Source organism: Podarcis liolepis (genome assembly GCF_965112155.1).
Source record: "Podarcis liolepis genome assembly, chromosome: 12".
NCBI lineage: Eukaryota > Metazoa > Chordata > Lepidosauria > Squamata > Lacertidae > Podarcis > Podarcis liolepis.
Window position 1 is genome coordinate 37,054,219 of NC_139563.1, and position 15,115 is coordinate 37,069,333.

Here is a 15,115-nt window from a genome sequence, read left to right on the forward strand (position 1 = left end):
TGCTCCCCCCGCTCTTTTTTTTTTAAATGAGGAAGTCGGAACCAGCCAAAGCCAAAAAAAATGTTTGTCGCGCTGCTTTTAAATTGCAGTCTTATAGATAGATTCCTAGGGGTGAATGCAGTGGTTCTAGGCATCCACAGAATTGCGCTACCCATTGCATTTAAAAGTGCCAGAGTTTGGATAGATTGCTTTTATAGTGATTTATAGACTTCCCAACTGTTCAGATTGTTGCTAATCCGAAATACAGCACCTAGATTTTAGCCAGTCAGGGTAAAATTACTCAGTGAGATTAAACTAACTACAACAATGCACTCGAGCCGCTTGAAATGAGTTTGTGTGTACATTTATTTACTGCATATAAACAGAAGCGGATGCCCAGATTTCTACTGCGCTGTCTCCTATGGCCCTCAGGCGTGACAGCCTTCGGAGACAGTGCACTTTCACACTGAGGGGTAACAGGACTCTTCTGAATCTGACTTCATTGCAATCATCCTGTTGGCAGACTTGGACTGGATTAACCTGAAAAATGGCAAGATACTCTGTATGTAAGAGGGATAACATGAAGCGCCTCGTCTTTGCCTACCAAGATTAATCATAGAAGTCTCCTTATGTGTTTAGATTCTATGCCCCTGGTGTGGAATTTCTTACTTTAATTGTGTGCAGAGACACGTACATAGATGGCGCTATATAAATAAATGTTAATAATAAAGTGTTGTTTGCATTTTTTTTCATCATTGCAGCTACCGCTCAGTCTCTTCTCCCCTTCTACCATTTAATATGGTTTGAATTGCTTCCTGCTTGGGTCTTTTTTTAAAAAATAAAACACCACTTGTTTCCGACTGTGAGTTAAAGAACCAAATGTGATGTTGTTAATAATACACAAATTGTTCTGTCCATTTTATAGCCAAATACCGAAAATATATGTGCACATATATGCACATATTGCCTTTTCCAGGTTTACGTTGTCTCAAAAACATTTGCAGAGTTGACTTTCTAGAGAGCTGAAGAATAAATGCTCCGATTATTTCCTTCATTGCAGCGTTTCAACTCTAGCACTGTCGTAAAAATAGACTTAATAAAACAGCGATAATTACGTCATTATAGTTAATAGCATCCATTAACAAATTAGGCTTTCTGCTTTGCTAAATCTGATTCTCTTTCAAATCAAGCTCTTTGACGTTTTGTGGGTTGGATCAGAGACAGTAGAGCCTTTTTTTACATTTGTATTTGTTGTGTTTGAAATGGGGGGGGGGGGGGCTGAGATAGGAAAATCCAAAATTAGTTACTGATGATTCAGCATAATGAACATTATTATTTGACAAGTTTGGGTCTCTTGGGAATTCTCAATAACACAATACACACAAATGAAATATATTCAAACTTGCATTTTCCGAAGGATATTTTATTAAGTGTTTTTAACATTGATCTACAGCTTCGGTAACAAAAATATCACTCCAGCGTCCAGCCTTCTTCCTTATGCAGATTCCTAGAACGCTGAAGAAACAAATTATTTATTTAAATCTTTTTATGGCGCCTTTCCAAGAGTCAAGGAAGCTCAGAAAAGGATAGAAAGAGAACCGTTTAAAACAGATTCTATATTCTGCACATTACATTTGCCTTTCCAGGCAATTTTCTGTATTAAATAGGTGACGTTTAAGATGACGCGTGGCTGTTGGGTTGTCATTCACTTTGAGCGAGGGCGCTGGTCGTCTTTGAAGGATTTGCTCTGGGGTGACGCAGCAGACGGTTCTGGACCTTTGAAGTGGGGCACTTTACACCTGGGTGTTTCATCTGAATATGTGTGTGTGTGTTTTCAACATCGAGAGGAGATGAATAATACCCGGAGGCACTCACTAAATTTCACTAAGGAACCTCAGAGAACTGTGGTGGGCGTGATCCTGGCAAAAAGAAAGGAAGGCACCACAGCCAAACATCTCAATGCACACTCTCCCGAACTTATTGGAGGACGGGTTGGGTACAACTACAATGAATGAACTGAATAAATAGATATATATTTCCTATTTAGATACAGTGGTACCTCGGGTTACATACGCTTCAGGTTACACACTCAGCTAACCCAGAAATAGTGCTTCAGGTTAAGAACTTTGCTTTAGGATAAGAACAGAAATTGGGCTCCGGCGGCGCGGCAGCAGCAGCAGGAGACCCCATTAGCTAAAGTGGTGCTTCAGGTTAAGAACAGTTTCAGGTTAAGAACAGACCTCCGGAACGAATTAAGTACTTAACCCGAGGTACCACTGTACGCACCAAGCACAAAAGGAAGTTCTTAATCTCGTTTACTTTCACTTTGGCTGGATCATCAGTGTGATGTGAAAGGCGGCTTCAAATGGCGAAGCTTAGGGACTTACTAGAGAGAGGTGGTAGACAGAAAAGGAATGACATGGATCTAGGCTGCAGCCCTGTACCCGCTTCCTTGCGTGAAGATCCCAACGAGCTCAACGAGGACGAGTTCCGAGTGTAGACATCCTATGGGATTGTACAGCAGCAGAGAGCGAAAGAGAGAGAGAGGTCACAACCCAATTTCAAAGGGAAGAAGAACCTCTTGAGATCCTGATCCCGCGCTTAACAGATCATTCATAAGTTCTCAGTGGGGCTCTTTGGCATCAGCGTTTAGCCTGGACTCGGGTCAAGGTCTGCCGGGGATTTGATCTGCCCCAGTCTTTAACGCGCAGTGACCAGGCACTTTCGTTTCAACAAACATTTCTAGTCGGCCTTCAGGTTTCAAGGTAGGCTCTGTGGTTCAGGAGGCTTATCAGATCACTTAATCTCACTATATAACGTAAATCCACAGGGTCAGGGAGCAGATCTGGTTAGAATCATCCCACTAATGGCCCGGGAGGGGGGGGGGTTGCTGCTGGAGAAGGATAGGACTGCCAGTTTAAGGGCCTCTTCGGAGACTCTCCTCCCTCTCATTGCTTCCTGTTCCCTGCAATTACACTACCGGTTTGAAGACCATCCGCCAAAGGTATTCTGTCGCAGGCATCGCCCACTGATGGAAAGGCTTTGAAAAACCAAGGAAGCATTTCCCTTCCCACATTTCAAAGCAGCCAGCCGCGCAATTTACATTGGCGGGGCTGGACCGAGATTGGTATAGGGCTCTCTCTCTCTCCATCTCAGTCGCCCACCAGTCAGCGCTGGGGGGCAGGGAGGTTCGTCAGAATTTATCCCATGTGGTGTTACTGTTCTTCTTAATGTACCCTTATTGTAATATGGAGCGTCTTTATCCCGGATAAGGCGGGATGCTATCACAGAGGAAGAAAGAGGCGAGCTGCCCTAAGCAATCAGCCTCTTTAGAAAGAGTGTGGAAAACCTTCTACTCTCTCAAAAGCCCCGACTTAGAAGCCACCCAGAACCCTCACTCTTCTGTTCCGTGTTAATGAACACGGAATAACTCTTACCCTTAATTTTTGGCTATGACTGGAGGCGGATTTAAACCGTGACTAAGGCGGATTTAAAGTAGGGGTGAAAAAAATAGATCACTTGATGTTCCGCTTTCACTACCACCCATTCATTGACTAAAGGGTGGTAACAAATCCGGGTCTAATTGAGTATACGCCCTAGGAGGAAAAGGAGGGGAGCCTCCTGTCTGGCCAGTATGGAAACTCCTCCCCTCTCAAGCAAAGCCGGTGCCGACTCGCCACAGACAAAATAACCTGTCAGTTTGCCAACAACCCCCTGCCCCGGGAAATCATTAGGCTCTGAATTAACTCCTTTCTCCCAGCAGTTTAAAGACTCTCTTAAGCTGTTTACGGGAAGGGACTTTCCATGATCCTTTCGCGCTTCCTTGCTTTGGATGTGACACGGAAGACCCAGTTTAAGGGAGGAGATCGGGAGCTCTCTCTTTCCCTCCCTCCCTCTGTGTGTGTTTTCCCAGTCTTTCCTTGTTTCCCATGGTGGGCGTTAAAAAGTCAACTGCTCATCACTAACTTCCTCCCGCGTGTGACTGGAGGGGCGGAGGCCCCCTGTAGTAGAAGACCCCTCCTCCCCAGATGGTACCCCAGATCAACAGCGGTTTCAGTTCTCTTGATTTCAGGAAAAGCATGCACGTTCTTCCTCTCCATCCCCCTTGACTTATCCAAGGAGGACTTAAGGCTGCCCAAACTTTCTCAATCGACAACAACTACAACAATGTTCGCAGAGGATAACCAGCTATGGAACATGCCTCTGACGACCCATTTGATCTTATAAAAGTCATTATTTAACAAGGAGTTTAATCCCATTCAACAAAGAGAGACTTACTACCGAGTAAACGTATTTAGCCTCGCATTTATTTGAATGTGGCTTTTGTTTGGCCTTAATACATTTAAGACTGGGGTGTTAAGCCTCTCGCCTCGAAGTATGTCGGAGATCTTGCTGATTATAGTCGCAGCTCCATCCACCACCATACAACAAACGAATCGCATTTAAACCGACCCCCCCCCCTTTATATATATGTTGCTATCCTGCTAAATAGGACGCTTTGTGTTTAGGATCGGAATGAGTGTCTGTCAGCTTTCAGCGCAACTGGCACCCCGATCCTAAAGACTTGAGAGCCAGTGAGACACCCCCTACCTTCCCAGGTGAGTGCGTTTAGGATTGCAACAAGGGCGCTGTCCAAACCTTACTGACTCAGAGCCAAACCGAAATTGTTGAGCTTAATGTCTAATAATTTCACGAAGATTTACTGAACGGAGGCATAGAAACAAAGAACGCATCTGGAGTAATTAAAAGGTAACATTTCCACAGTAAGTAAAATGTGCTACTTACGGCGGTTCTGTCCAGGGAGTTCCTCAGCATAGCATGGTTTTCTAGTCCTCCTCAGAAATAATACCCTGGTCTTTGTACTGGAAACAGATCCTAGATTTTTTTTTTTTGCTTACTTGTTTACACTCACCCCTCCTTCCATCCCCATTTACGATCCTTCAACCCAACCCTTTCTCTTGAAATTATTAAGGGGGAGGGAGTGTGTACTTGCCTTTGTGCGTTTTGTTGTTTTGCGTCTCTACAAAAACCCTCAAAAATGCCCATAAATTCTTTACCAGACTGGAAACATTGATTGAAGGTTCATTACAGCGCAACCAACATTCTTTGAAAATAAGGGTAATAGAGTTGCCAGGGATGGTTTAGCGGTCATTTGATATTACTTAACAAACAGATTTTCTGACTGCAGAAAAAGGAGGGATACATTGAAAAGATTACTTATGTTAAATGACTGCACAAAAATGGAAGAAAAACTGACGTCCACAACACATTCCTGATTATATTTTATAAAAGGAGACAGAATGTGGATCTGAACCTACTGGCAGATCTCTGATTTACAGCAGATCAGCAAAAATTTCCGACACCCAACTGTGTATTAATGGCAACAACCTATACGACTTGTCTAATCCAAATTAAGGGATGGAAATGAAGACAATTAGCTAGGCAGGGACTTTTGTATAAAAGGGCTCAGAGTCACCTTGTTCAACAATTATGTGAGGGGGGGTTGTTTGTTTGTTTGTTTGTTTGTTTGTTTGTTTGCAGATGGCTCTGGTTGGTAGATCTTGGGCAAAACAAACAAACAAACAAAGTAGATCCAAAAAGCCCGAACCCCCCTGCCTCTGCACTACAAATATCTGCTCTGTCGCTTGAAATTTGAATAACCTGCCGCTTGATTATTTCTGTCGGGTTGAACCTTATCAAAGCATCTTCTGATCCTGTGGAGGGCGAGGGGAAAAAAAGAATTATATATAGGATAGTGATTGAAATAAATTATCATTAAGGACAATAAGAATGGAAAGTACTTAGGACATCAATCAAACTGCTTGCCTGTCTATCAGTATTGCCACCAATTCTCGAGTTCAAACCAGATGGCCCGAATGACTCGAAATCAAATAGTGCTTTATAAACGGGGTAGGTGGCATATGTTAATCAGAACAAGTGGCCTAATATTCACGAATGGGTCCTTATCTTGCAAGCACAACTTTCGAGCCGTCAGATCTGTAAAGAATAAAATAAAGAATTTCCCGGGAATGAGAGAGGAGGGAATTGTGTGTCTTCTTCGCACTTTTCAGCCGTCGTGGATCAAATGTGCAGTTCTACCCCCCCCCCAAAAAAGATATTCAAATCAGATCGAAAGGTTACTTAACTCTCCCACTGAGGAACTCAAAAGAAACGCAGCTTTGCAGTTGGATCTCATCCGCCATCTCCCTTTTCACACTTGCCTCTCGCATCCATCCCAAGCGCTTGTTACACCTGGTACATCTCTCATCTCTCCCCTCCCTTCTCCGACCCCCTCCACCCCCACCCCGCCTCCCCTTTAACTCTTCTCTCCGGCTCTTCCTTTCATCTTCCTCGCCGGCAGACGTTTCTATTTATCCCCCGGCAATCAAGTGAGTGGCGTCACCAGAGGTACTGTAATGACGATTGCACCATTAAGGGATGACAGCTTTAGAAAGAAGAGGGCAATGGTGAGATCCCTCCCAGAGCCGCCGCTGCACAGTGGAGCGTTCGCATCACAAGGTCACCCCCCGGCTCACCACCGCTCGCGGCTCCCTCTCTCTCTCTCTCTCTCTTTCTGCATTGGCAGGAGAGGGTCTGCTGGGAAGAAGGGGTGGGGTGGCCCGGGGGGGGGGGAGAGAGAGAGAAGGCGCAAGAGGGTGGATGGGGCTTGGGGTGGGGTGGGGTGGGGGAGAGGAGAATCCGGACTTTATTTAAAAGACCAGCACAATGGAAACTAGGAAGGAGATGGTGATGTTTCTGGAAGGAGGTCAACTTGGCTCCCTGGCAGTAGCCAAGAGGGCACCCAGCTTGGCAGAGGCCGTGGGAAGCCCCGGTCCAGAGCCGCAGGACAAGATGATTCATAGAGGCTGCCACAGCCCTAGGTCTGGACCCTTACCCTCCCGGGAAAGAGGAGGAGGAAGGGTGGAAGAGGAGGATGAAGAGGAGGAGGAAGAGGAGGAGGAGGTGGAAGTGCTCCCGGCGACAGGGACGGTCCCGGAGAGCCGGTCCGCGGCCGCCGCGCTGCTCTCCGCCGGGCAGCAGCCCCCGCTCAACCGCCTGGCCGCCAAAGGCCAGCAGAGCAGCTCGGACACAGAGTCGGATTTCTACGAGGAGATCGAGGTCAGCTGCACCCCGGACTGCGCCACGGGCAACACGGAATACCACCAGCACGGCAAAGGTACCCCAACCCCTCCCTTTCTCCTCCCGCCTCCCAGTCTCTGGTCCTTGGGCTCAGGCCGGCCGGGTTGCCTCCCAGGACCGGCCATCTCATCTGCCCTGGAGCTTAGGAGCAGAAAGACAGCGCTTGGTACTGGAAAGCAGGCTGCGTCTCTGCTTTCCAACCCGATCCCCAAAGCGCTTAAGGGCTAGTGGGGGGCTGTCGGGGAGGCAGCCTGCCATATACCATCTGATCTGGCTCAGGGGCTTTGATGATGTTTGGTGCCTCGGTTTGGATTTCCCCCCCCACCTTCTCCCTTTTCCAGGATCCGTAGAGCCATGGCTTGGGGGTCCCCTGGTATCTCTAATTGCCCGCAGAGAGACATCTGCAATAACCCACACACATCTCCCGCTTTGAAGTCTAACGACGTGTTAATGGGGGACATGAAATCGCATCCTCGCTGCAACAGAGAATTATGACCTTTGCAGATTTCCCTCCTGCAGCCCAGACTTTTATTGTAATGAATTCTCCCAGAAGCTTTTCCTGTTCCAGGGCATAGCAAGACCCCCTTCCCCTTCCCCGCCCCCATCCTTGCGCCCACACCTACCCAGGATTATAGTACTCTGGGTTCCCCAGCTGCCCACCCCCAAGGAAGGAGGAAAGAAGGAGAACTTTCCGGGATTTGGTCAAGATCAAAAGAAAAACCCCGCGCCTGCTGGCCAGGCTTGCAAGTTGCTCTTTGGGGCTGCGGGCGGGCGCCTTTCCCCTGGCAGAGATGCAGCGTGCCTGCGGGAGCCCCGAAGCAGCCGCAAGAAAAAAAGGACAGTAAAGGGGAGGGGGGAGCGGCTGACGCCCCTGCTGCCCAGCGCCCAGTACTCAGGTCCTTTTCTTTGCACATTGGTTCGATGTCCCAATTGCCTTGTCACTTCCGTGTCTCGGTGGCGCCAGCTCGGAAATGGTCCCAGGGCTTTAATTGCCTTCGGTCTTATTCAGGGCACAATGAGAACTGGCTGCATTTGAAAGCAAGCACACACACACACACACACACACACAGGCCGAGACCACGGACTCTTTCTCGCCACCCCCTCCCACCATCACTCGCACCCCCCACCCCACCCCCTCAGCCCCAGAGCCCTAAATATCTTCTGGGAAAGTGTTGGAATGAGGGAGAGCTCTGGTTTGGCCCTGGAGGTTCCTTTCATCTCCATTGCCAGAAGGAAGAAGGGTGTTTTTGTTGTTGTTGCGGGGAGAAGGTGGGGGCCATTACACAAGAAAGGTGACTCCGCCATCTCACTTGCCAGTTATGGTCATGTACGGCAAAGGACGGTTATCAGAGGCCAACAAATGGAGGGGAGGGTGGCTATCGCCTTGGCAAGCACTTCCCTCTGCGCACAGAGACAACAGGCCTCAGAAATGGACGCTAAGGACCCCCATAGCCTTTGGAGGATCTCCTTTGTATTGCAGAGAAGGGAAACATCCCCTGGTGGTGTCAGAGAGGTCTCTTAACGTCTTTATCCTATCTACGTTGTACTGAAAGTTCATTCCCCTGCGATCACTGTCCTGAGGGATTTGTTCCTTCCAGGTCTCTGCGTGTCTCTCTGTGTGGTGTGGATCCTTTCTAGAGGGTCTCTAGAAAGGCTATCCTCGTTGGTTTGTCGCAGACCAAACAAAAACAGCAACAAAGAGGCACCTAGACGTCGAACAGACTTACAGTATTATAGCACAAACTTTAGTGTAACTACAGCCTACTTCAGCAGATGATTTGGGGGATTTCACATGCTACTCCAGGAGTAGGATTTTTTTTTTTAAAAAAAAAAAAGTAGTAGGCTTCGAACGAGGCCTCTTTGATACTTATTTCCCTCCTCCCAGTTATTTCCCACTGCAGGTGCTGGGGAAAATGAGCCAAAGAAAAAAACTCCCCTTACTTTCTGCTTCTGCCCCATTCCCAGTGACTAGGGATGCTGGAGCGTTTGCATGGAAACCGGTGTGCATTCCTTAGATCTAAATAACATCTGGGATTACCACCAGAAACCTATTCTGGCTTCTGTTCAATGCGATGTCAATCCCGATTAAATAATAATAATAATAATAATAATAATAATAATAATAATAATAATAATAATAACAAACAAACGTGTCCGGGTATAGTGGCACGGTTTGGCCAGCGCTTTTCGGTGTAAATTATGTCAGTGTGTGCGCGCGGAAATGCGGCCTTGTAATCCAGATGCTAAACACAAAAGGAAATGCGATTGGCTTTCAGCGAATTTTACCGGAGGAGTAAACCTCGATGCGCAGAGCGATCCTAGGCATGTTTCCTCCAAATAAGACCCTTTTATGGCCAGTAGGGCTTACTCTCGGGTAAGTGGGGAAGAGGATTGCACCCTTAACACAAAAAAGAGAAAGGAACCAGACTGCCATCCAGGAGCTAAATACTTTGGGTAGTCATACCTAAACACCTGCTTTGAAATAATAATAATAATAATAATAATAATAATAATAATAATAATAATAATAATAATAATAATAATAATAATAATAATAATATTTCAAGGGGCCTTTCATGGTTTCATGACATTGTTTCCAAGTAAGTCTAATGTACACCTAAAGACAGTCAGTCAACCCGAGCCCAGGTATATTCGCTCAAAAGAAAACCCCACGAGTTCAGTCCCACTTACCCTCAAAGTAAGTGCGCAGCCCCAGGAGATAATACTCCCCATAGAGTCCAACTGACTGAGGAGTTACTCCTGAGTAAAGGTGTCTGGGACTGGGCTGCCCATCTATTTAAATCCTAATAAGGTAACTAGGCTGTTGATCCAACTAGTCTTTCGGGTCTCTCCAGTTATTCGGTTACTAAATATGGGCTAGTTTGTGTTCGTAGGCATCCAGCCCCAGTTCTCAGGGGCTCCAAACTGGGAGGGAGAAAGTGGACAATCAGAAATTAAGCGGGGGGAGGAAACACAGGTTGGCAGAGCCCCGCTGCCTTTCTTTCTCTCTCGATGTCTTCCTCTCGACTTGCCCTTGCAGGACACTGCTCGGAGACCTCAGCGGGCAGCCCCAGCAGCGGAGGGGACCCCCCTAAAGGCAGCGGGGGCAGCGGCGGAGGGGGCTCTCAAGGATCGCTGGCCTGCAGCGCCAGCGATCAAATGCGCCGGTACCGCACGGCCTTCACCCGGGAGCAGATAGCTCGGCTGGAGAAGGAGTTCTACCGGGAGAACTACGTCTCCAGGCCCAGGAGGTGCGAACTGGCGGCCGCCTTAAACCTCCCAGAAACCACCATCAAGGTAGGATCGCAAGCGGGGATCTCAAGGTTCCAGCACAATGTCACGCATCTACAGTCTGCCCAACGGCCGAGACGTCCTCCCTGCCCCACGCTTGCTTACAGCCAAGCAGCAAAGTTCCCCTGCGGGGACTTCCGGCCAAGGCTCCCCTGCGCTGATTTAAGTCCGATGGCAGTTTACTGGAGCTGCCATTCAAGAGCTTTTAAGGCAGGACGATTACCCCCTTTCAGTGGCGTAGCGTGGGTTGTCAGCACCCGGGGCAAGGCAAGTAATTTGCGCCCCCTAACCCGTGGATTTGCGCCCCCTAACCCTAACCCCCAGATGTTGCGCCCGGTGCGGCCGGCCCCCCCTGCACCCCCCACGCTACGTCACTGCCCCCTTTCACCCTTTCCATGCGTACAGAGTGGAGATCCCAATCCGCATTAGTAGCTTGTCAATTTCACTGAAACCTGCTCGCGTTCTTTACTCAATGGGCTTATTTCTGTGTACTTTTGGGAGAGGTGTAACTCCGACAGCGCGGTCCGATCTATACACGCCTGCTCAGAAGTAAGTTCCATTGAGTTCAACGGTGTGTAGGACGAAAGCTTTTATAAGTGTGCAAGCATTGCAGTTTACGCACCACTTATTTCGGAGTCCACTGAAATTAATCCAAAAGCAGCTTTTAACCACGGTCGGTCGACTGAAACGTCCCCAACTCGCGAGTAGCCTTGCTTACGACTTCGAGATGTTTCAAAGTTGGTCCCCATGGAGCTGCCAGGCTACTGATCCTTTAGGGTTCCCCTCCTCCCCGAGTAAAATGGTTGCTTCCAACTTTGGCAGCTGAAACAAATGGCGCTTACTCCCACGTAAATGAGTACAGAATGGGATCTGACATGAGTGGGATTAAATAGGATGGAAGAAGCACTGCTGCGCCTTGGATATCTGGCTGCATTCTATGCACACTTATTTGGGACTAAGCTCCTTTGAAGTCGATGGGACTTCCGTCAGTGCAAACAGCCGCAGGATTTGGCTGCGCTCTTCCCCTTCCTTCATTTCATCGCTCCTGGGGAGTCTGTGCGTCTGTTTCAATTTATAAGCACTGCACAGTCTAAGGATGGCAGACTATTTGCGGACGCAGCTACTGGCACAAAAGAAATTTCACACCCGAAGGCTGTCAAGGATACAAGTTGGTTTCATCTGGAAGCAGTGAGGCTCCTTTCAATTTCAGAGGATGTGACTTGCACCCGTCTCCTCATATAGCTCCAAACATACTGGGTGCATGTTGCAAAGGCTGAAAAGCGGGCAGGATAGGAGAGGCAGACGGGAATGCAGCAGGAAGGCAGTTCTGTAGCAACGATAATAGCACTGTAGTAAAAAAAAATAATAGTCACCGTGAAACTCCATCATTGGATGTAGTTGATCAAGCTCACAGACACCCCACACGCACACTTTTCATTTTATTTATATTTAAATATATACTCCGGGGAATGGCAAGAGGGCTACCTGCCCCCCCCCCGCCCCGCCGTTGGAAGGGCGATTCAGCAAGTGGATGCTGAAAACCAGTTAATATTGTGAGATGAAACGATAGTGCTGTGTTGCAAGAAAACTCACGAGGCCTTTGGTGGATTGCTAAATACCATCGAGGCTCTAGGTTTTATTGTTGCCCTTTTGTCCAGTGGTCAACACACAATCCCAGGCCCAGTTAGACAAGCCAGGGTGTCTTATAGGTTCCTGCTGCAACCCCAGACCCGTTGGGCCGGAACTCTGACCGGACAGAGTTCTCTGAGGCCAAGCGAGCTTGCTTAAGCATGCAGCCTCCTTCCAGAGCAAAAACCGGGCGCGCGTGAAGATTGCAGTCTTGCTCCGTCTTTTTGCGGGATTTTAAAGAGCTTCCTGTGGTTCTCTCTGTCTCTGTGCCAGGTGTGGTTCCAGAACCGGCGGATGAAGGACAAGAGGCAGCGCTTGGCCATGACTTGGCCCCACCCGGCAGACCCGGCTTTCTACACCTACATGATGAGCCACGCGGCGGCCACCGGCAACCTGCCCTACCCGTTCCCGTCACACCTGCCGCTCCCTTACTACTCCCATATGGGCCTGGGGGCCACCTCGGCTTCTGCTGCGGCCGCCGCCCCCTTCAGCTCCCCACTGAGACCTCTGGACACCTTCCGGGTCCTCTCTCACCCCTACCCCAGACCAGAACTTCTGTGCGCCTTCAGACACCCTTCCCTCTACGCCGGCCCAACGCACGGATTGAGCGGCGCCGGAGGGAGCCCTTGCTCGTGCCTGGCTTGCCACGGGAGCCAGGCCAACGGGCTGCCTCAAAGGCCTTCGGGTTCGGACTTTAGCTGCTCCGCCACCACCAGGACTGACTCGTTCCTCACCTTCACGCCCTCGGTGCTGAGCAAGGCCTCCTCGGTCTCCTTGGATCAGCGGGAAGAAGTCTCTTTGACCAGATAAAAAGCTTCATCTCAGGTTTCTCTGCTCTCCCCTACCCCACCCGACCTCACCCCACCCCACCCCTCAACTCTTGTCCAGAGACACCCTCCCTCACCCCAGCCGGTCAAAGAACTTCCATAGCGTGTTTATTTAATTGCGGGCAGTGGACGCCAATGGAACACTGACAGAGGAAGGGAACGGAACTGTGAAATAAAATTCTAACAAAAACGAAACAAAAATGGAAGGATTTCTGTTTCGTTCTTCTCTGTGGAAAAAAGTACCAGAGTTGCAACTGTTTGGTGGGCGGGCGGGGGACGACTTTGCCAAGTGACGCCTCTACGAAGGCGGAGGGAAGGAAGAAGATGTGATTTTTGCACCACAGGGGGAAATAATCGAGAACTTTGGTCTCCGAAGGACTTTTTTCTCCAGCCTAAGAGGGCAGGATGCCCACCAACTGCGGCATCGATAGCTTATGCATAACCCTGTATGTGACTAAAAAGGGAAATACTTGAAAGGAAGGAATTGTGGATCCTAACGAATAATGTATGCCTGATGAAAGTAAAGGTTTATTATTGCCAGATTAAAAAGAGAAAGTGAAGGGCCTTTGTTGGATTTGCCATGTCAGAGTGTCATCCCCGTTATTTCTGACTATCGTCATCATCATTATTAGGCTAATTGGCTTCAGAAAAACACCAACAAAACTCAGCAGAACCCGCTATACATTTTTGGTGTGCCTTTTTCTTTCTCCAGCTCCAGCTCCATGCTGGCTTTCCGGAGAGATCCCACCACCCCACCCGCACACCTTTTACCGTGAAAGGAAAGGGGGAAAGTGCGATCTTTTGTGTCTTGCCAACTGAGATGGGGTGGGGCGGGGCGTGTGTGTGTGTGTGTGTGTGTGTGTGTGTGTGTAAATGGAGGGGGCTGGCGAGCGAAATTGCCAGAGGGAAGCCCAGAAGGGTCAAAGCTATTTGTCCTTTAAAAGAACAGCGTCGCGTTGTCAGTTTCTGAATTGTGACCACACCGGCGAAATTAGAAAGTGATGTATAATGTAGCGGAAGGTGCTGGTTTAACTACTTCCTTCCTTCCTTCCTTCCTTCCTTCCTTCCTTCCTTCCTTCCTTCCTTCCTTCCTTTTTTTCTTTCTTTCCTTCCCTCTTTAATGTGTCGGCTGCAAGAGTATTCTCAGCACAGAGACCGCGCGCCTGCCAAACGCTAACAAGCCGCCAAGGGAAGAGATTAAGTGACAGGGAGCAGAACTCAACTCTTCACGCAATCACTGGTCTGCAAATTAAAGCCGAGCCGCTTTCTGCCTCTCCTTCCTGGTTCACCTTCAGTTCTCCCGTTGCCTTCCACGCCACCACAACCTCCCCCACTCTCTCTCTCCCCCTTCTCATTTTTATTCGCTGCCTTTGAGTTTGGAACTGAGCTTTTGTTCATCTTCCTTGTACTTGTCTCTCGCATTTCGTTCTCCTTGTACTTGTCTCTCGACGCTCCTTAGGCATAATCGCCTCGCCTCGCTCCCCCAGCCCGATTCTTCCGCAACCTTAAGTAGAAGAAGTTCCTGTAGCAGAAGCTCTTGGTCTTATTATTATTAACCGGAAGTATAGCAACCACGATTTAATTAAGAAAAACTTCCCTCCCTCCATTAAACTGGGCTAGTCATGTCTCCCTACCTTCAATTGTTTAATCTGCCATTTCAAACAATGAAGGCACCAAATTTAACTCACTGGTGTCTTTTACAAAGTCACAGTTTCGAACATCTTTCGGCAGGGTATTATTATTATTTATCATATATTTAAAATCCTTTCTTGAAGTTTCCACATGCCCAATTTATATTTTCATTCCGATTGCAATGGAAACAAACGGTGACTGGAGGGAATGGCTAGGAGGAAAGATGTTTTTGACATACATGGCTAGCCTAGTTTTGTGTGTTAAATCTCGGGTGAGTGTGTGTGTGAAGAGGGTTCTGAGTTGTCGCGATCTGCAGTCCAAATCCACAGATCAGTTAAGACGCAGCGTAGGAATTATTGGCTATTTGAAGCGGGGACCCAAAGTTTGCTAACTTCAAAGAAAATCGGTGGTAGTTGTGGTGGGTTCATTCCAAACAGTGTTCATGCCGGCCTGAGATCAAAGTATGAGATTGTTGATGGCGATGAGACTTAATTCGGAAAAGTTCGCCTTAGAAAGAGCAGCTCTGAAATGAATGAGTAAGAATAGCTCGGGTCAAGGGGAAACAGAAGCGCGGAACTCCCATTCATTTCAACAGGATTCGCCGAAGGTCAGGAGAA

General features: G+C 48.3%; 1 protein-coding gene and 1 long non-coding RNA gene across 2 annotated transcripts; one reads left to right on the forward strand and one right to left on the reverse strand.

The window, feature by feature from the left end:
* Positions 1-1,381: 1,381 nt before the first annotated feature.
* LOC310690094 lies at positions 1,382-4,374 on the reverse strand. Its single transcript, XR_014517893.1, has 2 exons — positions 2,367-4,374; positions 1,382-1,486 (listed from the first exon to the last, which is right to left on the reverse strand). It is a non-coding gene; the product is annotated as an uncharacterized lncRNA (long non-coding RNA).
* Positions 4,375-6,668: 2,294 nt separating this feature from the next.
* Positions 6,669-13,405, forward strand: EVX1 (even-skipped homeobox 1). The gene is made up of 3 exons (XM_083466395.1): positions 6,669-7,156; positions 10,160-10,416; positions 12,313-13,405. The coding sequence occupies exons 1-3, from the start codon at positions 6,706-6,708 to the stop codon at positions 12,847-12,849; spliced, it is 1,245 nt and encodes a 414-aa protein (XP_083322521.1). The 5' UTR covers positions 6,669-6,705; the 3' UTR covers positions 12,850-13,405.
* The last annotated feature ends 1,710 nt before the right edge of the window (positions 13,406-15,115 follow it).